Source organism: Ambystoma mexicanum, chromosome 1q (assembly GCF_040938575.1).
Source record: "Ambystoma mexicanum isolate Mex_15411 chromosome 1q, UKY_AmexF1_1, whole genome shotgun sequence".
Classification (NCBI taxonomy): domain Eukaryota; kingdom Metazoa; phylum Chordata; class Amphibia; order Caudata; family Ambystomatidae; genus Ambystoma; species Ambystoma mexicanum.
In genome coordinates, this window is record NC_090922.1 from 929,178,679 (window position 1) to 929,203,920 (window position 25,242).

At 47.0% G+C, this 25,242-nt stretch overlaps 1 protein-coding gene across 6 annotated transcripts in view; it reads right to left on the reverse strand.

Moving 5' to 3' along the window:
- The window catches only part of CDC14A (cell division cycle 14A), a 1,359,412-nt gene that overhangs the window by 679,778 nt on the left and 654,392 nt on the right, over positions 1–25,242 (reverse strand). For all 6 annotated transcript variants that reach the window (XM_069641577.1, XM_069641576.1, XM_069641579.1 and 3 more), the window contains one exon: positions 12,847–12,934. In XM_069641577.1, coding sequence (XP_069497678.1) covers positions 12,847–12,934 — 88 coding nt within the window. The remainder of the gene's footprint in view (positions 1–12,846; positions 12,935–25,242) is intronic.

The following is a 25,242-nucleotide window of genomic DNA, read 5'->3' on the forward strand; positions in this document are numbered from 1 at the left end:
ACCATCATTGGGTTGCTGGGTTTGCCATAGACTTGCATGTTTTAAATTACAGTCATTTGGCTTTGTTACATAAGGCTGTTGCTGCTTTTCACTAGTTGGGTATTCAAAATTGCTTGGAGAACAACTTTCACTCATATGCGAATGCTGCTTCTGCGGATTTTCAATAGTTTGAGATTAAAAAATGCTTTCTGAACTACTTTCATTCATATGCAAGTGTTCCTTACTCGCCGAAAGCCTGCCTGGCACACGCGAGTGGGTATGTAGCACTCCGGGGTGACTACCATTCTGTGAATTCACTGGGTAAGACACGCGCTTCCATTTCCCATCGCCGCTCGCAGGACTTCTGTTTCTGTAGCTCCTCTCGACCCGTCAAACTGCTTCTCTGAATCCACCTTCGCCTGGGCCACCTGCATTAGGAGCTTTTCTTGCACCTGAGGCCCTCTAGTGTAGCCAGCCACCGGAGACAGCCTCGAGGCCCTCTGGGGCACATCAGCCACAGGAGACAGCCTGCTGGGGAAGGAAAGCTTTCCTCGCTTTCGCTTCCCGCTGCTCAACCTCTGCAGAACAGGTCACAGCGGGGCAAGCTTCCCTCTTGCACTCTTACCACTGCGCTCCCTCTGCATTTCAGGTTTTGAGAGAGACAGACCCTCTCAGGACCGGCAACTGAAATCTGCCAAACACTGGTCTCGGCATCTTCTCTCTCCTCCATTTCCTGCCTGGGCTGCCTGCATGAATCACGCTGCTTCTGCTTCTTACTTTCTCTACTTTTCCTTTCTATGGCCTGCACCTGTCTCCCTCAGGTGTGGGTCATTTGCATTAATGATCTGCCCACACCTGCAACATTGTCACTTTTTAGCCATCTTTTCATCCCAGTACTTAGGGAATTAGTCCCAAATGACAAAGATAGATTTCCTCATTTCTGTTATTTTACAATAAGCCATTACAAGAGTGACCGGCATCTCCCGTCATTTGATGCTCGCGCAGACGACCCCCCCGCCCCTAGGGGCGGAATCAGAGAGAATCTGCCTTTCCCTGGCCACACATCAAGGGTCACAGGCAAGGTTTTCTGGGAGAATCATAGCCGATTCATCATCACTTCTCCCCAGGCGGGAGACCCTTCCCATGAGGCCATGGAGACGAGGCCGCTATCCAACAGTCCCCCTGGGGGTGGTACTCTCTGCGAGGATTGTAATGGGAAGAGACTCCACGTCTGGGGACAGGGACAACTATCCAAGAGAGAGACGCTATTCCAACCATATACCCCCCCTACCATGTACCCTCATATCCCTTGCCCTCCACCTCCATGTTACCCCAAGTATGTACGCAATGCCAAAGGGCAGACCTCTACTGAGACGAGGAAGAGGACAGATGACCCAAGTAAAGCCTATGAATGAGACTCCAACTGAGACAAAGAAGAGGTACGGAGCCATGAAGGATACCTGTGGAATGTTAATCACCATTCTAGTGTTCCGCAGAGGAGGGACTGGGAGCTTCAGACAAAAACTGGCAAAGGACTTACAGAATGGTTTGAGAAGCCGGAGAGACTGCATTGAGGAAAGCATCCGCCGCACCAGCAGCCAACACAGAAGGACAGCCCAGCCTGGGAGATTCAAACGAGATGCAGAGAAGGAGGAATCCCTCCTGTCACGAAGGAAGTACCCGGCTTCATGGAGTGAATCTGGAGCAGCATTGGGGGCCAGAATCCGGCACCTGGAATGGGAAGCGCGGAATCGGAGCCAGCGGACAGAGACAACTCGTGCAGCCCAGCGAACGAACACAAGCACCAGACGAGGAACGGCAGAGCGTCCTGAGGCCCACAAAGGTAACGGGCTAGACGCTGGTGCCGGCTTGGAAAGAAGGGTCCGGTACGGATATCTTCCTTGTGCCAGTATTTGGCAATAGAGGGAGCCAAGCTGGTCAGAATGAAACTGAAGAGAAAGCAGGGTCTAGGAGCCACAAGCAGAAACAAGATATCCTCATGACAGTATTTGGTAAGAGAGGGAGCCAAGCTGGTCAAACTAAGGAGCAAGAGAGATCAGGGTCGGAGAATACACAGAAATGAGACGTCTTCCTCAAGGCAATGCATGGCAGGAGAGTGAACCAAGCCTTAGAAAAGGGCCAGGCGAAGGGTAACATACTCCCTGGCATTGTGAGCTACAAACCAAGACTTGAAAGACTGGGGGAATGGAGTAATTCCTCGGACATTGTGAAAACACTGAAAGTAGGATATCTGGAGAAGCAAGGCATTCTCCAGGAACCCAATAGTAAAGAAACTACCGGAAGTGCCCTGCAAGTGCTGTTGGGCTGGTTGTGCTGTTTGCTTCGTGTGCTTCGTTTGGACTCAACTTGAGACGCTGTTCCTGAAGGCGTCCATGCACAAAAGGAAGCCGTTTCTGCCAACCCGCGGCGAAACAGACTATTGAACCACACGCCCCAGAGTAATTACTAACATTTTACTTCGACTATCCTTTAGTGTTTAAGGACATTACTCTGCTGACTATGAAAGCAATATTGTGCTGAAAAGCACATAGTCTCCTGCTAACCTTAGTGCGTAATTATTGGCAGGATACTTACGCATATTCTTTTTGTCTTTCCCACGTAGATCCTTTGCATGTGTGACACGCCCCCCCCCCCGCTTCCGTCGCCCGCAGCTCACAGCCTTGCATAAAACTCGGGTGCACGCGCACCCGGAAGTGCCCTCCAAGTGCCGTTGGGCTGTTCGGTGGGGCGGAGAGTGCAAGGGGCCGCTGAATTTAATCTACTTGCGAGTAATATCGTGTCTTGTTAAACCAATGTGGTATAATTACTAACAATATACTTGGACCTTTGTTATTTTGGGTTGAGTATGTTATTCTACCTAATGGTTAAAGGGAAACTGTGTTAGACTGACGACTTACGATAACTTCTCACAATAGTCTCCTTCTTGCCCTCTGGAGCGAATAACGTGCCATTCCACTTACGTTCACCTCAGAATGGTGAATGGGTTACACAGTGGATGGAAACTAATAGAAGAGTATATAAAGGGCGCCTGGCGAAATCCTGATATGCCCAGGAGGGTACTATAGGTAAATAGATAGAAATCAGGGTGAGAGATCCGAGAGCAGCTGTCGAGTTTTTGAAGCTATTTTATTTTGCCTTCAAAAAGATTTTGCACAGATTAGTATTTTTAAACATTTACACAACTTTCGATAAGCACGAAAGGTTAGGTGGACAGATATTTCTTTTTTTTGCGAAATACAAATGAGTATCGTCCTCTTTTCTTGCGGAGGAACAATTTTCACAGTGATGCACGATTATACAGTACAAGTGATTGATGACAGAAGGTGTCAACAGTGTGCAGCCCAGGACTGTGATAGGTCCGGGGTACAAGAACAACAATAGTGAACACAACACTATTCTACAAACAAATATAAACAGGGGTTGTGCCACAGAAAATCGACATGACGGTGTTTCGGCCAAGCTACGCTGGTAGCATCCATTACCGCGAGGAGCGCAGGCATAGCCAACACAGGCTTCGCTCCCAGAGACCATAGGCATTAATTAATAGCCTGAGTGACCCAAGTCATACGAGTCTTCCCATGTCTCCAAGAGTCCGGCAACCATAACAGGACTCCAGCACAGCGTCACCGCTGCACCACAGCAGACGATTTCTTTTACGGACAGAACCTGTAGTAAGAAACCATCCTGATGAAGGCCACTACAACCTCGGGCTTAATCCCAGCCCAGCTTGGCCGAAACACTGTTGTGTCGATTTTCTGTGGCACAACCCCTGTTTATATGTGTTTGTAGAATAGTGTTGTGTTCACTATTGTTGTTCCAGTACCCCCGGACCTATCACAGTCCTGGGCTGCACGCTGTTGACACCTTCTGTCATCAATCACTTGTACTGTATACTCGTGCATCACTGTGAAAATTGTTCCTCCGCAAGAAAAGAGGACAATACTCATTCGTATTTCGGAAAAAAAAGAAATATCTGTCCACCTAACCTTTCGTGCTCATCGAAAGTTGTGTAAATGTTTAAAAATACTAATCTGTGCAAAATCTTTTTGAAGGCAAAATAAAATAGCTTCAAAAACTCGACAGCTGCTCTCGGATCTCTCACCCTGATTTCTATCTATTTACCTGGAAACTAATAGATCCTCAAACCACACTACATCCTAATCCTGATAGTGAGGACTTATCTTCACCTACTGAGGATTTACCTGTATTACCAGTTACCATGCTAACAGATGTGGGTGAGGTAATGGGTGGTACTGTAACTAACCCACCACTAGACCTGAAACCAAGGATCGATTCAATGTTACTGCTAGGTTTCATTGTGCTAAGAGTGATACTGATGCTGCTCTACCAAATATAAAATTTAAGCTAAAAGACTTGAATAGTAAGCAAACTGATACCCCGCTAATAGATTCATTGCATGCTAATGGTATGTATAGTATTACTAACATATCATATAAAGATGAAACTATTGATTGCTCAATGATGGTCCCTTCAATTGAAGCGGAATTGACTAAGCGTGTTCGACTCTCTTGGCCCATCCACGCCAGTAAATCAGAAAATGGTCGGGAGAGAAGATGTATTCATGATGAGCAATCGTGCTCTAAAAAAGGTCCACACAGCATCTAAAATAAATCCTGTAGTCGTAGGTGGTGAAAAGGCAATATTGACATGGGAAATTGACCTTGATGCCAATGAGTCTCTCAGTAAACCTATGGTGAGCTCTCCAAATGTAAAAAGCGCTCAAACTGCACTAAATGATCGAATGATTATTGACATTAAGAATTTCAGTCTAGTTTGAATGACAGAGATAAGGAAGCCTCTAGTAATGAAGCACGCTCGGAGAGCATCACTCTTGATGTCCCATCATTAAGTCCAGATTTCCCTGTACTTGCAAGAATCCTGGATCTGTTGGACAAGGGCCCTGAGCGTTCTCATTATTAGATTGGAATTATGAGGGCAGCAATTGGCAAACTCACAAATAAAACCAATAGAATTGAAGGCCTTATGTTCACATGTGATGCTGTGGCTGCTCTTTCTGAAAGGCAAACTAAAAGGAAGGATATGGTTGACAGTGTCATCCAATTTGATGGTATCCTTGGTGTGCCTATGCAGAAAAAGCGCTCTTTCGCGAGTGTATTGACCCTCTGTAGTATATAAAACGGTTCACACACAGACAGATGTAAAGGTGGATGAACTGCTTAAGGTATTGACTTCTGTCCAAAAAATTGAACGCCACTTGGATAAATTGAAAATAGATACATTCCCGGTACAGCCTCTGGTTATGGCCCCTACCCCTGTGGTCGAGTCTAGTGGTAAGCCAGAATGTCCAGATAGTCCATCTCCATTGACTGACTTGATTGATCTCTCTGAGGAATGTACTGTCATTGGACAATCTAAATTATCGGATCAAACAGCATGTGAACCGTTATCTCAACCTAATGTAGTCTTAACCCATAAAGAAAAAAGGCTTGCTGGGAGGGCACAAAAAAGGAAAGCTAAAGCAAATGCCCTGGCAAAGAAACAGGCGAGGACAGCGCTAACGGCTCAATCGAATGCAATGATTGCCACCTTTGAGAATGAGGTGGTTATTGACCTATCACAGTTGGATGATGAATCCAGGGTACTATTGGACCTAAATCCACCCCATAAAAATCAAGATATAAAAACACAAGTAGAGATATAAAAGAATGTGAGCGTGAATGCTACTGAAAAAAGAAACGGGGGTAAGAATGAATGTAAAACTATATCACCAATAAGCCCCAACCTTCCAGGTACCATGATGGGGGGTTGCAGATGTCTCTCTCCCAGTTCTATCCCTTAAGTCACAAGCAAACAACATCTAATAAAGGAAAAATAAAAGAAAACTATCCAATGGCTAGTAAATCAGAGCCAAGAGGCAGGGAGGTAGCCGATAAAGTGACCTCTGGTGAGCCATGGATGTTGGGGGTTTTGGGTAGGGATCCGTTACGATCCAAAGAGTCTAAGCATCCTGTGAAGGATTTGCCTGCCAATAATGGTTTAAGAACACCACTGACAAAAGTTGAGATACCGAAAGAAAACAATACTAACATCCCTGTGGGAATGGTTTCACCTGCTGAGGCTGGAGCGACAAGTGGTATAAGTATTACACAAAAAGATGAAACCCATGAGATTGACCTAAATTAAGACCAGCCTTTTATAATGGGATGGGAAAGTGATCCAAAAATTAATGCAAAACTAAATCTGAATCGCTCTTCCTTGTTAAAAGCCTTCCATTCAATACCTTGTCTAAGAACAATATGCTCATAAGACATCAATTGGGTAAGACTAGCTAACAAACACAACAATAGGATGACATGTGGATTCTACTCCCGATTAATTATGCAATTGGTCTGGGAGCAGAAAGAGAATTTTGAGTATGTTGGATTGACCCCATTCCTTATGCATTCTGAATTAGAGGCCAAAACCTTTTTGGCAAAACCTATTGCTCCCCCTATAATTGTAATCAGAATACGGAGAATGCTCAATTACCACATATCAACGAAGATTTTGTTAAGCAGATAATAGCCGTGGCTGCTGCACTTTCTGGATATAATAACTTACTCCCAGTGGTGTCCGCGACAATGTCGGTAGCGCCACCCTATCCCTGTGCAGCATGAAATACCGTTTGTATGTCTGTCGTGGAAGAGCTGTGGGCTGGCAAATTTCAAATCGATGGTGGGGTACCATAAATGGAAACGCCCATTCTGCTGTTATCCTACTTCAAGAAACTATGCATGTAATACATTTTACTGTGGAAGGATTCGAATGCCACTCACAACCTGCCACTAGAGGGGAAAAGGGTAGACCCTCGGGGAGGACTAGCAATTCTTGTTAATAATGCCTGTAAATTTATCACAAAATATATTTACAAGGATGCAAATATAATAGCTATCAAACTAACCCCCGATTTACTGTGTGACAATTCCTTACTTATTATGTGCATTTATTGGAATAGGAGTACAACTACGTTTAACAAAATCACTGGTATTTTGGATACAGTCTTAGAAGGTGCATTCACGCGACACGCCCAGGTAGGAGTGGTAGTGGGTGGTGAATTTTAATTCCTCCTGTCTGTTTCATAAAATGGGTTCTGGGCGACAATCCCCAACTTCTTCTAGTACTGTAAAGAATGGGAACAAATGGGTGGACTTCTTCCTCAATTGGGATATTCAAGTAATTCCCAATGGAGAGAAGGACTCCACTCATACATGGTCAAGAGGAGGACTGCACTCGAGCATTGATCATTTTTTTAAATCCTCGACACTTTATAATTTATCTGATATCATCGACATAAAGAAGTTGGGATCTGGTGACCATCATGCAATCTCTATAAAACTGAAATTGGATGGCTGGAGTTTAATTCCTAATCAGATTTTGAAATTGGTGGAAAATGATCGGGTAGGCCTATCGGTCAGATGGAACCCTTCTACCTGCCATCAGTTAATTTGTCGAATTAAAATCGACCCAGAAATGAATATAATCCTGTCAGCTCTCCATCGTGAGCTGGTGCGATTAGACACAAATTCTAAGAGGATTGACTATCACTTACTTGAAATGGTAAAGCATAGAAAATCTGCCTTCGATAAAAAACAACATACACATATCTTTAATTTAGAAATGTTTAGATTAAAAAAGCTCAAAAACTAAGGTGCGACAACTTTCTTGAACCGCTAAATTATTATTTGTTAAAAAAATAAAACTGCGGTGAATAGTTTAAGAGCAATACTCTATTTAAGTGATAACCAGAATATGATGTACCATATACTTAAAAGTGACACGTAAAATCTGGTAAATACTAAGGTTGATAAATGGTTCAAAAGAGGGGCAAAAGGAAAATGGTATATCAGCTAATCAATGGGTCAATTATATCAAGACCACGGGGTCTCAAGGACCCCACTTGGGGCTCACAACCATATTGATATGCCTTGAGAAAGACCTACAGGGTCGAAACATGTGTCGGCTGACATAATCTAGCGCACAAATGCTAACGCAGTGTTTAAATACACTCTATTTGTATTATGAACCTCTCAGAATACCAAGAATAAAAGCACATTTTTATAGCATCAACCACTGTGTTAGAAAAATTCATTTTGAAAATTCCAAGCGAGATAACCAGGAGTAAACCCACTCTCCGTAAATACCACATTGGGGTCCAGGCTAAACCCCAACCCACTCCTGTGATTTTGCAACACCAGAGCACCCATTCAACCTGAATAATAAGTGGAGCTCAGCATGGGCAGGTTCCATCTCTAGAGCCATCCCAGACCCTACATTTATTTGTTATGCCACAGCCCATAATTTAAGGGTTAATCAGCCCAAATCACAAATTCTGATATTAACAGATGGGGAAAAAAGGAATGCTCCTATAAATGGATGATGGATGGTATAGAAATTGAAATAGCACAAGAAATCAAATATTAGGGGTATCCTCTATCGGACTCTTTTTCAAAGACTTGGTGGAAAGAAAAAATCCAAGCCAAAATCAAACCTTTAGTCTCTCAAATTAGACTAATTATGGCGAAATACTGTGGATTCTCACTTCTGCCTATCCTTCAATTTTACCTCCTAAACGTTGAGCCATCTATTCTTTACATCCTAGATATGTGTATATACGAGGTGGATGATATATTAGATAACTTACAAGGAGGAATCTGGAAAAGAGTACTTGGGTTACCTGCCTCCGTTCCTAACAACAGTTTGTCATGAATTGGGTCTTTTACCACTTTCTGCCAAACGGAATTGGTGACTACTTAATAACTATGCAATAATTATTGATCCACCCTGTAGCTATGCTGAAAGAATGAATGATCTAATGGTATTGATGGGAATCTTGAAGGAAGATCTTGTACTGGGTCTACCTAGTTGCAAATCGAAACTGTACCTCTATTATTGGAGTTATCAGGCAGATATAATAAGATCTATATGACCCGATTGTGAGTTTGCCCAGTTTAGAAGGAAGTGGGGCGACAGACCAAGATACATTATGGAATTTCCATCTGCATCAGTCGCAATTTATATCTTCGATACAAGCTGAACCTACTTCACACAAATGAAAGGTTGCTAAAATGGGGTAAATGTGATAAATTTGCAACTGGCTCATGCCGCTTTTGGAAAGATGCTACAATCCTTGAGACCCTCAAACATCTGGTCATTTACTGTGAACATTGAGGGCCTGCGACATTCTATGTTCGGGAACTTTATGTATTCATGTTCTACCTTGTCCCGTGAAGCTCTATGGCAGAGATGTATGTGGGGAGAAAGTGCTAAACTTATTATTGGATAAACTTTGATTTTGGCTAACATTGATTTTAAGTTGAAGAAAAAGAATGAACTATGATGAATTGTTATGCATTAAGTTGTTTGCGAATATCATTTTTCTTTTCTTCCTTAATTCTTATTTTAATATATAATGTTTTGCACTTGATTTTAGGTAAATCTTATGTGTATAAGTGAAATGAATATAATATCTGATACTGTCTGTATATGAATTTGTAAAGGTTTTTAACCATATTCAATTTAAAAAAAAGAAACTATGGGCAAGAAGGAACGGTGATGTTTGAGTTGCAACTTTAATCTGGTACACTGTTTGGTGCCTTAAAAGGGATTGAGACCTGGGGAAGGGAGGCATTCCCTCAGGTAAAGGTCCCAACTACAATTGCAACTGCAATCCACTATCCATAAGAAGGAAGTCACTTTCTGGGCCAAGAAGAGACACTATCCCTTTAGTTTAGTTACGAGTGTAAGAGACAGAAGCAGGGTTTTGACACAGGACAGTGGACTCTTGATTTACTTGGACATCCTGACGGAATCCTTAGTATTTTGGTTGAGGTAGGGAAACCCCCCTTAGTTAGGGGGAAGTAGGTTTTCTCTTTTATTTTGATTTTAAAAAGTTTATAACAGTCATGCAATCTGGTGTCGGTCACCTCCTTCTGCACCCTTACAGGTGCCACCTTCGTAGCCTGCCTGAAAGTTCTGACAAGAAAATAAATCACAAACCAGGACAGAGCGTCCAGATGTGAACGAGTACAAGGCACACTCTACACAAAGGATTTAGATCAGCAGTCGACAATGGCTTACTGCAAAAAGCGCAGGCGACTCCAAGAAGAAAAAGAATATGCATGCTGTGACAAAGTGCCCTATTGAACACTGGGGAAGTCTAGTGTATTGACCAAGGGGCCTAGGCGACTCCCAGGGCTTATAGGTGATGGACCGAATGAGTTAAGGGGTCAGACTCATTTACGCCTGGTCATCATGCAGAGGACAGTCTTCACGAGGCCCCAACACTGACCCTATATAAAAAGGTAGCACAAGCAGCCCTGTAGCCTTGCAAGGAAATCACTACACTTTCCAAGAGGGGGACTGGCCAACAAACATTCCCTGTATACTGAAATGTCAAGGAAATGTCACATATACACTTGTTATATTCACCGATAGTTCCGGGAGAGATGCAGCTCTGTGGCAGATGCAGGCATGCATTTGCGGATTAATGCTAAAAGGAAATCCAACATGGACAGCTTTTTTTTTTTTACTATCAGTTCGGATTAACAGTGTCACAGAAAACTAACCCCAGATCACCACCAATCACATCATACTGGTGAAAACACTTAACACAGTTGCCTATATGAGGAGGAACTTGGAGGGCATACAAAGACTGGCCTTAGCCAGAGTAGGAAGCTCGCAAGGTGCTGGCTAGTAAGAGCAGGAACGTTTCAGAGGGCATGTCTAGCACAAGGCAGGGGGTAAAGATGAGACCAATGTCAAGAGGTTTAGCCCATGTATGGAGCATGCAACAATGAGAAGTAGCAGGAACAGAGCAGGAGAACAAACTGTTGAGAGAGGTAGAGATTGGGAACCTAAAACAGGGAGATAAGGCCCCTTCAAAATCTCCTGTGGAAACCGGAGAAAGAAAACCCAGTTGGCTCCTTCTTAATGTTGACAAAAAGCTACAACCACAACAAGTTGTAGTGGAGACACAGAAACTCATGCAGGAGTACATGGAGGGCAGGGGGTGGTCATAACCCACCATCAACATGACTGAGTGCCGGGTTTGTACGCAGAGCCCTTGTGAACCTTAAAAGAAACACCCATAAATTGTTGGAACTTTGAGAAGAGACTGTCACGATGTTATTTAATTATTTTACCAAGAGACGGAAGCAACTGACCTGAAATTATGTATAGTCTCTTTCTGGCACCTAATCAACTACAAGACAGTTTATGAGGTGCGGTCTCCACATGGCGCTCCAAATCCCAATGTGGTGACAAAAGGTCATGCCATCCATTCCCCTGCCCTGGGAATAATCCTCTTTCCTCCATACTAACGGGGACAGGGCGCACAAATATTTTGATCAGTTTTACTAAAACTTAGTACCTGCTTGCTCAGAACACACTTGCATAGTGAAGCTAGAATTTACGTTTCTGAAGTGTAAATTACAACTTGCAAAATAAATTATTATAGCACATTATGCGTGTTAAGGCATGCACACATTTAAGCGATTTAATTAGGAATGTTTTGTATAGTAACAATGCAGTTGCTCATGTTAAATATACTTCTCAATCCTTTCTTTTTTCTTATACTGTTTTCCTTTGGAATTGGGCTTCAAAGCTCACTTATCTGGTCCCACATTTTGGAAGCTATTGCTCCATTAATTTTCTCTTACAAAACTGTGACCTGTTTGTTCACAGCTGAATCTCAGTCTTTCAACTAAGCGCATTACTTCTACTCAAAGAAGCTTGAAATCATCTATGCCACACATTTCATATGGTGGTGCAGATGGAAGATATTTGTAGGATATGGTAGTCGAGGGAATTTTTTACTTGTGTGTGATAGAAAATATGATGCAATGTCTTAACTGAAAACATAATATGTGAAAATCTACACTTAGTTCATTAGAATCAACAGAACCAATGCAACACTGCACATCCACAATATGTATTTTTATGTGTAATTTATTGAATTTATATAGCGCTTTAATCCAAAGTGCTTTACATGAGGTACAAGAAAATACACAAGCATAAAATGGCAATTGAATCACAACCAGAAAACTGTAGAAGGTACAATTTACATTATTGCTGAGGTAAGGTGAGAGTAGAGAGGGACCGAGGTGTGAGGGAATATGAGGTATGAGAGGAGGTAGAAGCAGAAGTAAGAGGAGGCAAGAAGGTGTGAGGGAGAAGAATGGAAAGAAAAATACTAGAAAAGAGCAGGAGGTAGGGTAGGAGGGAGTAGAGAGGAAGGAGATGATGAGGAAGTACAGAAGTAAGAGAGGGAGTAAGAGGTGAGGGATCAGGTAGTGGCAGAAATAGGAGAGGAAGCGAAAGGTGTTAGGGAGGGGAATGGAAGAGAAGATTTTAGAGAAGAGCGGAATGAAGGGTAGGAGGGAGAGGAGCAGATGGGGAGGGGGAGGCGGTTCCAGTGGAAAGGAGCGAGTAGTTGGAAAGAGCAGAAGCGGGAAGGGGCGCAGGGTGGTGGAGGAAGAGAGTAGGAAAAGATCAGCAGAGCGGAGTGGATGAGAAGGGGTATAGAAAGTGAGAAGGGAGGATAGGTGGGTGGGTGGGCAAGACCATAGAGGGATTTGAAGACAAGACAGAGGAACTTGAATTTGAGCTGGGAGTGAAATGAGAGCCAGCCTAGAGAGGTGAGAGAAGGCAGAGGGAGCGGATGGCAGAGTGGTAGACAGATTTGAGTGGGGAGAGGTGAGAAGAGGGGAGTCCAAAGAATATGGTTTTGCAAAATGTTACACTTGGGTGAAATTCATTCACAAACAAAATAGTCCTAAACACATACAATGACACCACAGTACACACAAGAAATGTCAAACACCTTACCATTTTCAACTTTGCTTTTTGGATGTGGACCACTGAACGCTAAAAACTTCCCTGGAACAACCCAATTGAAGTCTCCATTCTCTACACGCTATAAAGCAAATCAAAAGAAATGAGAAGAGTTCAGCAACAAAAAAAAGGAAAACGTCTACTTAGAATGCTAACCACTTTCTGGTTCAAAGTCTCCAATGATTTCCACCACCCAAATCACTTAACTATGATAAAGGAAAAAATCCTAGAAGAGCATGCGCTACACGAAAATCTTTGCCAATTTGTTTTTTGCAAACTCAACAGACTCTGATCTCAAAATGTTGAAGTTATTCAGGTGTAGTAATGCTACCTACCTAGTACATAGCCCCATACTTTTATCCAGTTTTGGGTAACATTTGCAATTGTAAGATTTCTGAAGTCAAGGAATGCACATCAGTGCTGTTCAGCGAATTTGGTATTCAATTGTGGTGAACATTGTAGTAAGTACCATTAAAATGGGACATAATACCTATTTCACTGTATAGAAGTGAGAACCATCCTGTATGAAACGCTATATAAAAGAGCATGCATTATCATCAAGGAGAAATTGTTGGGCTGGGGTGGTACAGGGCATATAATGAGAGTGTGTTTGCACTGTATGTACATTTCATGGTAGCAAAGGGGAGTTGAAAGTAGCTGACCTACATGCTGGCAGCTATGTGCAGTCCTATCAGAAGGTAAATTAAAAAAGGTACAAGTGCTTAGTGTGATGTACATGTATTGAAGACACAGGAAGGAACAGACTAAGAAAAGGGATCAGCATCACACTTGCAGTGGTCGGGCCACTTAAAGAACATCATACCTTATTCTTACAGCTACCTTTCCAAATAACCCATATTTACCATATGCATTATACATTCAATGTACCCTGTGCCGTAAACATCCCCTGTGAACGTAACCTGTAATTGTATCATTTTAAAAATAGAAAATATTTACCACACACACACACACACACACACACACACACACACACACTATGTGAGAAGGCAGGGGTGTAAAAGGGATCAGCATCACACTTGCAGTGGTCGGGCCACTTAAAGAACATCATACCTTATTCTTACAGCTACCTTTCCAAATAACCCATATTTACCATATGCATTATACATTCAATGTACCCTGTGCCGTAAACATCCCCTGTGAACGTAACCTGTAATTGTATCATTTTAAAAATAGAAAATATTTACCACACACACACACACACACACACACACACACCCCCCCCCCCCCCCCCCGGCCTACGCTTCAACCAGTCACATATTTGACTCCCTCTCACCCCCACCCCCCGTCTCCTTTGCAGCTCTCTATAAAACATCCATCTTAGAGTTTGGTCACAAGTTCCTGTTTTTTCTGTAATTTATTCATTTTAGTTTATGTTTTGTATAGCATAAACGCCCTTCTATGAAAGGTTAAAAGTGCTATTTTGCAGGAAGAGACCAAAGACAAAGATGGCGGTGTAACAAGAGAATAGAAAATATTAGGAATCATATTCTGAATGGAACAGGTTTGCCTCCAGGTCTCATGTTGACTTTTTCTGGTCTGGCACGTTAATTAAAATTAAAATGAATACATCTTTTATAACGCATATAACATCAGAGACGGACCGGGATTCAAACCTGTGTTTGATTGGGTTGTCTTGCTATAAAGACAACCACGTTGGCCCCGAGCTATCCTCCCCGCCCTGATGCAGAAATGACACATGTATAGTGAAAATAACTTCAAAAGTGATGATCCTAGCTAGTGAAGAGAATAGCCTCCACATTGTGCTGTTCTTGGATGGTGCGAGTCTAGCAAGTTATGAGAAGTCAACCATGGGCACCTGGTCAACTGGTAGATGTAAAACAAACATTCAATTGGTGAGGAGAGAACCACAGATGGATTTATCGATCAAGCATGGAATCTAAGTCAATCTTTTCTTTAGTCAGCAACTAGTGGACGGACTGAATCTGTTGAATAGGACACCCAGATTACAGGTCTGTGAAGTAAAGGTTAAAGTATGAAAAACCTGAGGGTATTCTCACTCCTACTCTCCTTGGATCCTCTGCGCACGTGGCCAGGGAAAGGCCATCGTGTTTGGTGCCTGAACCTGGGGGTGGAGAAGCAAGGAAGGATCACCTGGGTGGAGGTCCCGGAGGATTGGGAATGGGGTGCCCTCAGGCAAGACATAGTATCCCCCTTTGCCTATGGATGACCAACCTAACCCTCCCGCATCCTTTATGGGTTATTGTAAGTCAGCGCCCCTGGTTTCCCCTTTTGTGACACTTGACAGTACTGAGACGAGGAAGAGGCAGCTGAGAGTAATGAACACTATACCATTTACCCACTCTGGTACTGGGACGAATAAGATACCTGCAAGGTGTTGTGAATGTCTGGCATGTACCCTTAATCATGGTCAGGCAAGGCTAATTGAGAAAGCACACCTACAACGTGTTAGAGGGTTGCAGATGTATAATAAGAGGGCAAAGTAACCCTTAGGAAACGCAACAGAAAGGAGCAGCAGGGAGGCCTGTGTGAGCAGCAGAGAACCTTGTTGGAAGAGAGGAGAGCCGCTGCAGGGAACTGCTGTGGGATAGTGCGTTGTGTGAATCACACCGAGAAGCTTTGGGCGGCAAGGAGAAGTGGTCTTAGAAAGCGTGGTATGGGAGCTGGAGCTCCATGGAGCGGACTGACTGCAGAGAAGGGAGCTGTCTGGAGAGGCTAAAGCTTTTCCTTTCATTCAGAGTGCTTGTTCCCCTGTGTCAAGAACAAGAAGCTGGCGCAGTAGTGTGTAAGGGGCAGGAGTTGGACCCCTGGCAGCTGAGGCTGCAGTTTGTGTGTTCCATGCTGCTGGGAGAACCATTTCAGAGACTGCTGAGTTTCTACCAGATGAGAAACGCGGTGCACAAATGATTGAACATTGCCATTGTTACAGAATACTTTGCATCAGAGTGGTGGTGCATCTCTCCGAGATGAGATAAAAGACTTGGGGAAGAGAACCCTGAGACTTGAGGAGCTACATTTGTCTTCTTGAGCACAGAGCCTCAAGACCCTTCTGTGTTTGAATTGTGTTGCCTGAAACTTGGGGAAGGGAGCCCCAAGGAGTAGAACTGTATAACCTTGGACTTAAGAAAGGTAATCTTGAGACTTTTTAATGGAACTGTATTACACTTGGGGGAAGGGAGCTGAAAGGAACCTGCGAGCTAGAAGAAGCTCAGAACATTTTGTTGAACACTTTTCTTTTGATTGCGGACATCCCTACACATGGTTTAGCTTTAGTTGTGAGGGTAATGATGGGTTTTGGACACAGACAGATTGCTAAATTGAACTCTTGGACTCAGACTTACCTTAGTTTCATTCTGGTAGGGAAATCCCACCTTAGCATAGGGCAAGTTAGGCCTTTTACCATCCTGACATTTACTTTAATAAAACTATTGGTTTTAAACTTTGAATGTTGTCTGTGTCTTGCTTCATGATGCCTTCACATAAGCCGTAATGTCAAAGGGCAAGAGAAAGGAAGATAGATTGGGTAAACGGGGGTCCATCAGCAAAGGGAGAGGCAGTTGGAAGCAATACAATCTGGACTATGAAGGAGGCTGGCAACCACTAGAAGAACAAGTTACTTCTTACCTTGTAACGTTCTTTCGATGGGATGTTCCTCCGACGTATTCCTTATCTTCGATATCTCTTTCCAGCTGTGCTAGCCTCGGAAATTTTTTCTCTCTAGAGGGCGCTGCGCGTCGACATCCGCCGAGTCGATGTCCCTCGACAGCCGCCGTGTCGACGTCATCCTGCCGATAAAGGCCGCGCGCAGCGTCAGTTGCTCAGTTCCGTTTTGTAGCCCACAATAATTCTTTCTGGACTAGACTAATCACCCTGACGGAGCGTAAGCTGCAACAACAAGGGAAGTAGTACTGCAGGGATGGATGGGAGGGCCGATAAGGAATACGTCGGAGGAACATCCCATCGAAAGACCGTTACAAGGTAAGAAGTAACTTGTTCTTCGAAGGGATTGTGTCCTCCGACGTATTCCTTATCTTAGATAGGCTCCCATAGCAGTATTCTGTTATTGGAGGTGGGAGTACTGACTTCATGCTTCCTCTTATTGATGAATAGAGTGCAATACTGCCCTTCCAAACCTAGTTTCCTGACTGGAGGAGGAATCCAAGTTGTAAAACCGTGTAAAGGTATGGACGGACACCATGTGGCAGCCGCACATATGTCTCGAACCGGCACTCCTCTTTTGAGGGCCGATGAAGCTGCGATACCTCTGGTCGAATGAGCCCTAAGATTTTGAGGGGGCTCTTTTCCTGCCAGTTTATAACATTCCAAAATGGCTAAAATAATCCATCTGGAAATGGTCTGCTTAGTTATCGGTAGCCCCAGCTTGTCACCTGCGTAGCCTACAAACAGCTGGTCTGTTTGTCATATCCTAGCCAGTCTACTAATGTAAAAACTTAAAGCCCTTCTTGGGTCCAGCCTGTGTAACCTCTCTTCCTCTTTCCCCGGATGGGGAGGAGGATAGAAAGATGGAAGGGTAATCTTCTGTGTGATATGAAATTCAGATACCACCCTTTGGGAGGAAATTAGGCTTCACTTGCAGAACAACTTTGTCTTTGTGAAAGATTGTATGAGGGGGTTTACAAGAAAGAGCTTGTAACTCGCTCACCCTTCTAGCAGATGTAAGTGCTACTAATAAAACAGTCTTAAGGTTAAGAAACCTTAACGAACAAGAGTGGAGTGGTTCGAAAGGTGTGCCCATCAGGAAAGTTAGGACTAAATTTAAATCCCATAGGGGAACCTGGAATGGTCTTGGGGGATAAACGTTAGTTAACCCCTTTAGAAACTGTATTACCAAGGGTAACTTGAAATAGGATGGTTCTTCCGCAGTGCGATTAAAGATGGATAGCGCTGCGAGATAGCCCTTGATAGTGCCAACTTGAAGGCCTGAATTTGCCAAGTAGAGTAGAAAGGATAACACAGTTGGTGTACCATATGAAAAGGGGTCGATATTCTCTTCTCTACGCCAGCTGCAAAATCTGTTCCAACGGCAGCGGTATAAAGATTTTGTTGCTGGCCTTCTTGCCGAAAGCAACACCTCCATAACGTCATCAGGAAGGTCCCAATCCTTGTACCTCAGCCTTTCAGAAGCCAAGCGTGAAGGTTGAGGGTTTTGATGTCTGGATGGAGAACCTGACCTCCCTTCTGTGAGAGCAGATTCTCTCTGAGTGGAAGTCGAATTGGAGGGCAGATGGACAAGTCTAGAAGGTCCGGGTACCACGTTCTCCTGGCCCAATCCGGGGCAATTAGGATCATGGTTTTCCGGAATCTTCTCAACCTCCTGATCATTTGAGGAATGACAGGGACTGGTGGAAACGCGTACAGGAGTGGAAACTCCCAGTCCACTATGAACGCGTCTCCCAGAGCTCCTCTCGGGGGAAATTCCCTTGAACAGAACAGATCGCACTTCCTGTTGACACTGGTGGCGAACAGATCCACCTGAGGGGTTCCCCAAAGGGCAAAGATCTCTTGAAGGACTTCCTGAGCTAGTTCCCACTCGTGGGAGACTGTGCTCTGCCTGCTCAGAGCGTCCGCTGTCAAGTTCTTCTCTCCGGCTAGGTGAACTGCCGATAGAGAGATTCCTTCTTGGATTGCCCAAAACCAGAGCTGCATCGCCTCTCTGCACAGTGGTAGTGATCCTACGCCTCCTCTTTTGTTGAGGTAATGCATGGCCACTGTGTTGTCCGTCATTATCAGGACATTCTTTCCTTGTACAGATGGCAGAAAAGCCTTCAGCGCAAGTCTGATGGCCCTCAGCTCTAACAGGTTGATATGTAGTCTGGACTCCGATGGAGACCAATGACCGCTGATCGTCAAGTCGTTGGCGTGGGCTCCCCACCCTGTAAGTGAGAATCCGTGACTACTGTTATCTCCGGCCAAGGTTGCCAAAACTGCTCCTTTCAGAATGTTCTCCTGACAGGCCCACCACTGAAGGTCTCGAGCCACCCTGCCGGGAACCTGAAGAAGATCTGTCATTCTCCCTGAGAATTGTGACCACTGAGTTCTCAGTGCCCACTGGAGAGATCTCATTCTCAGGCGAGCCTCTGGCACTAGGAAAATGCAGGATGCCATGAGGCCTAGCAACCTCAAAAAGTCGAAGGCTGGGAGACGTTGGGCATTTTGAAGCTTGGTGACCATCTGTAGAATATCTTGAGCCCTCACCTCTGGTGGCGAGGCTTTTCCCTGGGAAGTGTCCAGGATCGCTCCAATGAACTGGAGTCTCTGCGATGGTATCATTTGTGACTTCTTTAAATTGAGGGAGAATCCCAGTCTGTGAAGGGAGTGGCAAACATAATCTAGCTGGATCTGAGCTTGTTCCGAAGATACAGCTCTGATCAACCAATCGTCCAGGTAGGGGTAGACGTGAATCCCTTCCCTCCTTAGACTTGCAGCCACTACCGACATTAACTTGGTGAAGACCCTCGGGGCGGAGGTCAGCCCAAATGGCAGAACTCGAAATTGATAATGAGAGTTGCCAATTGCGAACCTCAGGTATTTCCTGTGTTTGAGATGGATTGGCACATGGAAATAAGCGTCCTGAAGGTCCAGAGATACCAACCAGTCCTGGAACTGAAGGGCCTGAAGGATCTGAGAGAGAGTTGCCATCTTGAATTTGTCTTTCCTGAGGAATTTGTTCAATTCCCGCAAGTCCAAGATGGGTCTCAGTCCTCCGTCTTTCTTTGGTATGAGAAAGTAAGGGGAGTACCAGCCCTTGTTCCTCTCCGCTACAGGTACCGGTTCTATGGCACCTTTCTCTAGCAGGTCTAAAATTTCCTCCAAGAGGAGCGGATCTGGAGCTTTTTGAGAGCTGATCCCCGGTGGATGACTGAGGTATGCGTAGGAGAGGCAGGCAGTAACCTTGTGCAACTGTCTCCAATGCCCAAGCATCTGACGTGACAGCCTGCCATTCCGCCAGATGTTGAGTTAACCTGCCTCCTACAGGTGTCTTGTGAGGGAAGTCCTCAGAGTGGTTTAGGGGCGGCTGATGCAGATGGTAAAGAGGCACCTGCTGTTGCTGCGGCTTTTGAATATCTACCCCGTCCACCTCGGGTAGTTCTTCTTTGTCCCCTTTGAGCCGGTCGTCCTCTACCTCTTCCGAATGCGGAGTAGAAGCGAAAAGACTTGCCTCTCACAGAGGTTCCTGTGGGACGAAAAGGTGTCCTACGGATTGCAGCGCCTAGGGATTTTGCTGCTGCCTTTGATGTTTGCAGTTTTTCTAAACTGTCATCTGCCTTTTTCCCAAACAAAGAAGAGCCATCAAATGGCATGTTCAAGAGCCTGGCTTGCACATCTGGGGCAAAACCAGACTTTCTCAACCAAGCAAATCTCCTGGTTGTTGCACTTGCCGCCATTGCTCTGCTGATACTGTCAGCCGAGTCAATGCCCGTCTGGAGGGATTCGCACATAGCGTCTTTACCGTCCCTTTAGGATATTTAGGAACGCCTCCCTTTCTGCAGTCAGCCGCTGTAGAAGCACACTCCCAAAGTATATGGCTAAATCTAGCAAGGGTGCAAGTAGCATTAATAGATTTTAACGCCATGCTACATGCCGAAAAGACTTTCTTAGCCATAGCATCGTATTTCTTATCGTCCCTGTCCTGTGGGACGGTAGGGTAAGCAGTCTTGATGTCAGTAGAAGATGCTGCCTGTACCACCAGACTTTCTGGGGATGGGTGTTTGGACAAAGACTCTGGGTCTGCAGAAGATACCCTGTATTTAGCAGACAGTTTTTTATTTACTGCCGGGACGACATCTGGGGTTTCCCAGTTCGTCATTATTTTTCTTTGAAGAGCTTTATGAAAAGGTACTACAGGGTCCTCCTGTGGACCTTTATCAAGAATATGCGTGAGGTCATCCTGTTGGAAAGCCGGTGAAGGTGTTGACCACCCCATAAATTCTGTAATCCTGGCCATTAAGGCTCTATAAGGGGTTTCAGCATGCTCCCCCGGGTCTGGCCTCGAGAACTCCACCTCTGGGGAAGGAACAAGTTACTTACCTGTAACTGTTGTTCTCCAGCATGGGTCTGGCATGGATTCACATGCTCATGAATATTCCCCGTCGTCAGGCTGGGAATCCTCGGTAAAGAAAAAACCAGTATCAGTTTCGTTTCTGATCTGTCTTTCGTAGTAATAACCAATCACTGGTCTCTGCGTCATACTGACCACAGCCAATGACTGCCCTCTACCTAAGCCCCGCCTCTGGCAGCCATCTTCAGATTTGGAAGCACGTGAAGTGGCAGTATGACCAAGTGAAGAGCCGCAGAGGGGTAGGCGGGAGGGTTCGCATGTGAATCCATGCCAGACCCATGCTGGAGAACAGTTACAGGTAAGTAACTTGTTCCTTCTCCAGCATGGGGTCTGGCAAGGATTCACATGCTCATGAATAAAGAATACATAGCAGTACCCACATGCACAACCACGGGAGGTGGCAAAGGCTCAACATTAAGCATCACATCAAACTCAACATTAAGCAATCTTACCTCCTCACCAGGCTCACCTCAGGCGAACAGGTTGCGCAGCACTGCTTGGCCGACCCTGGACTCCTCCCTGGAATCCCGATCGACGCAGTAGAATTTCGTGAAGGTGTGCGTCGACCTCCACGTAGCAGCCCTGCAAATGTCCAGCAGGGGCACACCAGATAGGAACGCCGTGGTAGCTGCGATCGCTCTGGTGGAATGTGCTCTCGGACGGCCAGGCAGCGGTCGGTTTGCCAACCGGTGACAGTACATGATACAGCCGGAGAGCCATCTGGAAATGGAAGCCTTCGAGAGAGCCTTCCCCTGATTGACAGGTCCAAAGTTCACAAAGAGTTGTGACGTATTCCGAAAACACTTTGTGCGATCCACGTAGAACTTCAGCGCTCTAGCCACATCCAGCGAGTGCAAAGTCCTCTCAGCCGGCGACGAAGGCGACGGGAAAAACACAGGCAACACCAAGGGTTCGTTGAGATGGAAGTCCGACGGCACCTTGGGCATGAAGGAGGGGTGCGTCCTGAGCACCACCCTCGTGTCGTGAAAAGTCAAGTACGGGGCCTTGCAGGAAAGGGCCTGGATCTCTCCCACCCGTCGTGCGGAGGTGATGGCCACAAGAAATGCTGTTTTCCACGACAGGAACTTCAACGGGGCCGAGTGCAGAGGCTCGAACGGAGGTCCCATGAGCTTGGTCAGCACCACGTTGAGCTCCCACGCCGGGGCCGGAGCCTTCACCGGTGGGAACGATCTGAACAGTCCCTTCATGAACTCTTTCACCAGACGATGAGACCACAAGGACGTCCGCCCCGTGGTTCTAGTGTATCGGGAGATCGCAGCAAGATGAATCTTGATGGACGCGTGTGCCAGTCCAGCTTTGGCCAGCGTCAACAGGTACGGCAGTACTTGGGGAGCCGCAATCCTTAGAGGGTTAATCTTCTGTGCGTGGCACCAGACAGCGAACCTCTTCCATTTGTGTCCGTAGCATTTAAGAGTCGAGGACGCCCTGGCCTTTGCAAGAACCTCTCTGCAGTCGGCCGGTATGTCGTATCCTCCAAACTCTAGCGCTGCAGGAGCCAGGCCTGCAAGTTCAGCGACTTCGGGTCATGGTGGAGGATGGCGCCTCCTTCCCTGGAGAGCAGATCCACGTCCACTGGCAGCTTGATTGACGGGGACGCTGACAAGTCCAGAAAGTCCGGGAACCATATCTGCCTCGGCCACGCAGGTGCGACGAGGATCATCCTGCACCGTGACCTCTTGAGCTGGTTGATGAGCCGGATCAGCAATGGCAGTGGAGGGAACGCGTATAGGAACAGGCCCGCCCAGGGGAACGAGAAAGCATCGCCCATGCTCCTCGGCTGGGGAAGCCTGCTGGCGAACCTCCGGCACTTGGAGTTCGTCGCCGTCGCGAACAGGTCGATCTGGGGTGTGCCCCACCGTCGGAAGAGGCGATCCACTAGATCCTGCCGTAGTTCCCACTCGTGGCACGAGCGCAGCTCCCTGCTGAGTGAGTCGGCGATGGTGTTTTTTATCCCTGCCAGATGAAATGGCACCAGAAACATCCTTTGGGCGACGGCCCAATGCCACAGGTCCTGCGCCTCCTTGGACAGTGCTGGGGACCTGGTTCCGCCCTGTTTCCTGATGTAAAACATGGTGGTGGTGTTGTCGGTGAAGATCCTCACCACCTTGCCCTTGAGGGACGGAAGGAAGGGCCTGAGGGCCCAGAACACTGCACGGAGCTCCAGGACGTTGATATGGAGGGACTTCTCCGTCGGGAGCCAAAGGCCTCTCGCGTGCAGATTTTCGGTGTGCGCTCTCCACCCTTCCAGGGAGGCATCCGTGGTCACGGTCTCCTGGTGGTCTGGGGTCCGGAAGTCCATGCCCGCCGTCAGATGCGCGCGGGTGCCCCACCACCGGATCGCTCGGCGGGAAACTCTCGTCGAGTGTGATCCTCTCCTCGAAGCCGCCCGTCGTTTGGATCCAGCGCGCGTCCAGGAACTCCTGCAACGGGCGCATACGGAGCCTGCACATGGGAATGAGGTAGATGCAAGAAGACATCATTCCGAGGAGGGACTTAATGGACCTCACCTTGGCCGCGTCGGAAACCAACATCCGCTGTACCTTGCCCAGGATGGACCTGGTCCTTTCCTCCGACGGGGAGGCCAGAAGGGACACTGTGTCGAGCTTCGCTCCCAGAAACAGTGCGTTTTGCGCGCGTACCAGGTGGGACTTGGCGTAGTTCACAGAGAATCCCAGGTCCGTGAGAAGTTGGACGGTCCTTGCCGTGTGCTCCACGGCGAGCTCCCTCGTCTTGGCTCGGATGAGCCAGTCATCCAGGTAGGGGTAGACGTGGATCCCCTCTCGGCACAGCTGCGCCGCCACTGGTTCAAGGCACTTGGTGAATACCCTGGGTGCCGACCGTAGACCGAAGGGAAGGGCTCTGAACTGGTAGTGACGCCCTTGGACCACGAACCTGAGGAATTTTCGGTGCCCCTTTAGGATGGGAATATGGAAGTAGGCATCCTCCAAATCCAACGACGACAGGAAGTCGCCCTCCTCCAGCTGACCCAGGACGTGCTGGAGGGTGACCATCCGGAACTTCTGAGCTTTGATGAACTTGTTCAGCCGTCGTAGGTCTAGGATGGGGCGCCATCCTCCCGTCTTCTTCTTCACGAGGAAGTATCTTGAGTAAACTCCAGAGCCCCGAAGCCTCCTTGGGACGAGTTCGATGGCGCCCTTCCTTAGCATCGCCCTTACCTCCCGGAGAAGCTGAGGGACGTGAAGCTCTTTCCTGGCCACAGGGGGGACGCGCGGGCACCTTCTTTGAAACTCGAGCGCGTGGCCCTGGGCTAGGGCGTCCAGCACCCAACGGTCGGTGGAGATGGACTCCCACACGCTGACGAAGCTCGCCAGCCGGCCTCCCACCGGGGTGCTTCGGTGGGGGCCCGTCCCCACGGCCGGTTCAATCCTGCTTAGACGAGGTTTTGCCGCCTTGACCTCCTTGGCGACGACGGCGGGGTCCGCCTGACTTGCCTCGTCCCGTGTAAGCTTCTTGAGACGACGAACGGGCCGCTTGACGGTAGGTGGAAAATCCGCCGCCGGAACCTTTGGAGGCGCCCTTGCCTCTGCCGCTCCGAAAGGGCGGCCGCCGTTGCTGGAGAACCCCGAGAGCCCGGGCTGTCTCCGTGTCCGCTTTGATGGCTTGAAGGGAATCGTCCACTGTTTTCCCAAACAGGTTGTTCCCATCGAACGGCATGTCCAGGACTCTGGTCTGTACGTCTTGACGGAAGTCAGTAGCCTTGAGCCATCCACGCCGCCTAAGGCACACGCCGTTGCCCAACTGGCGAAATCCAGTGTCGACGATGTCCGTCGCAATAGTGATGGCGTGGTCCGACGCCACCTCACCTTCATGCAAGATCTCCAGGGCATCCGCCCTCTTGTCGTCCGGTAGGAAGTCCAGCAGGGGAGCCAGCTTGTACCATAGCTCCCTGTCGTACCGGGCTACGATAGCCAAGGCGTTAGCCGCCTTAATCGTCGTCGCTGCCGATGAGATGACCCTGGGCCCCATCGTGTCCAATTTCATTCCCTCGCAGTCCGGCGGGGAAGTCGACGTGGAGGCCGCGACCCCCCCCCCGCTTTCTTCCTGGCCGCCGCGGAGACGACGGAGTCCGGGGTAGGCTGCACCCGGAGGCACAAGGGGTCCGCGTCCGGGACCCGGTACTTCTTCTCGTACCGGTCTCTTCTAGCTGGCGTCGTGGATGGGTTCTTGAGGAGGGTGAGGCCCTCATCCCAAATATCGTCCAGTAGAGGTACCGCGAGGACCGTCTTCCTCTTGGCCTTGCGCCGCTGATAAAGGAAACCTTCCTTCTT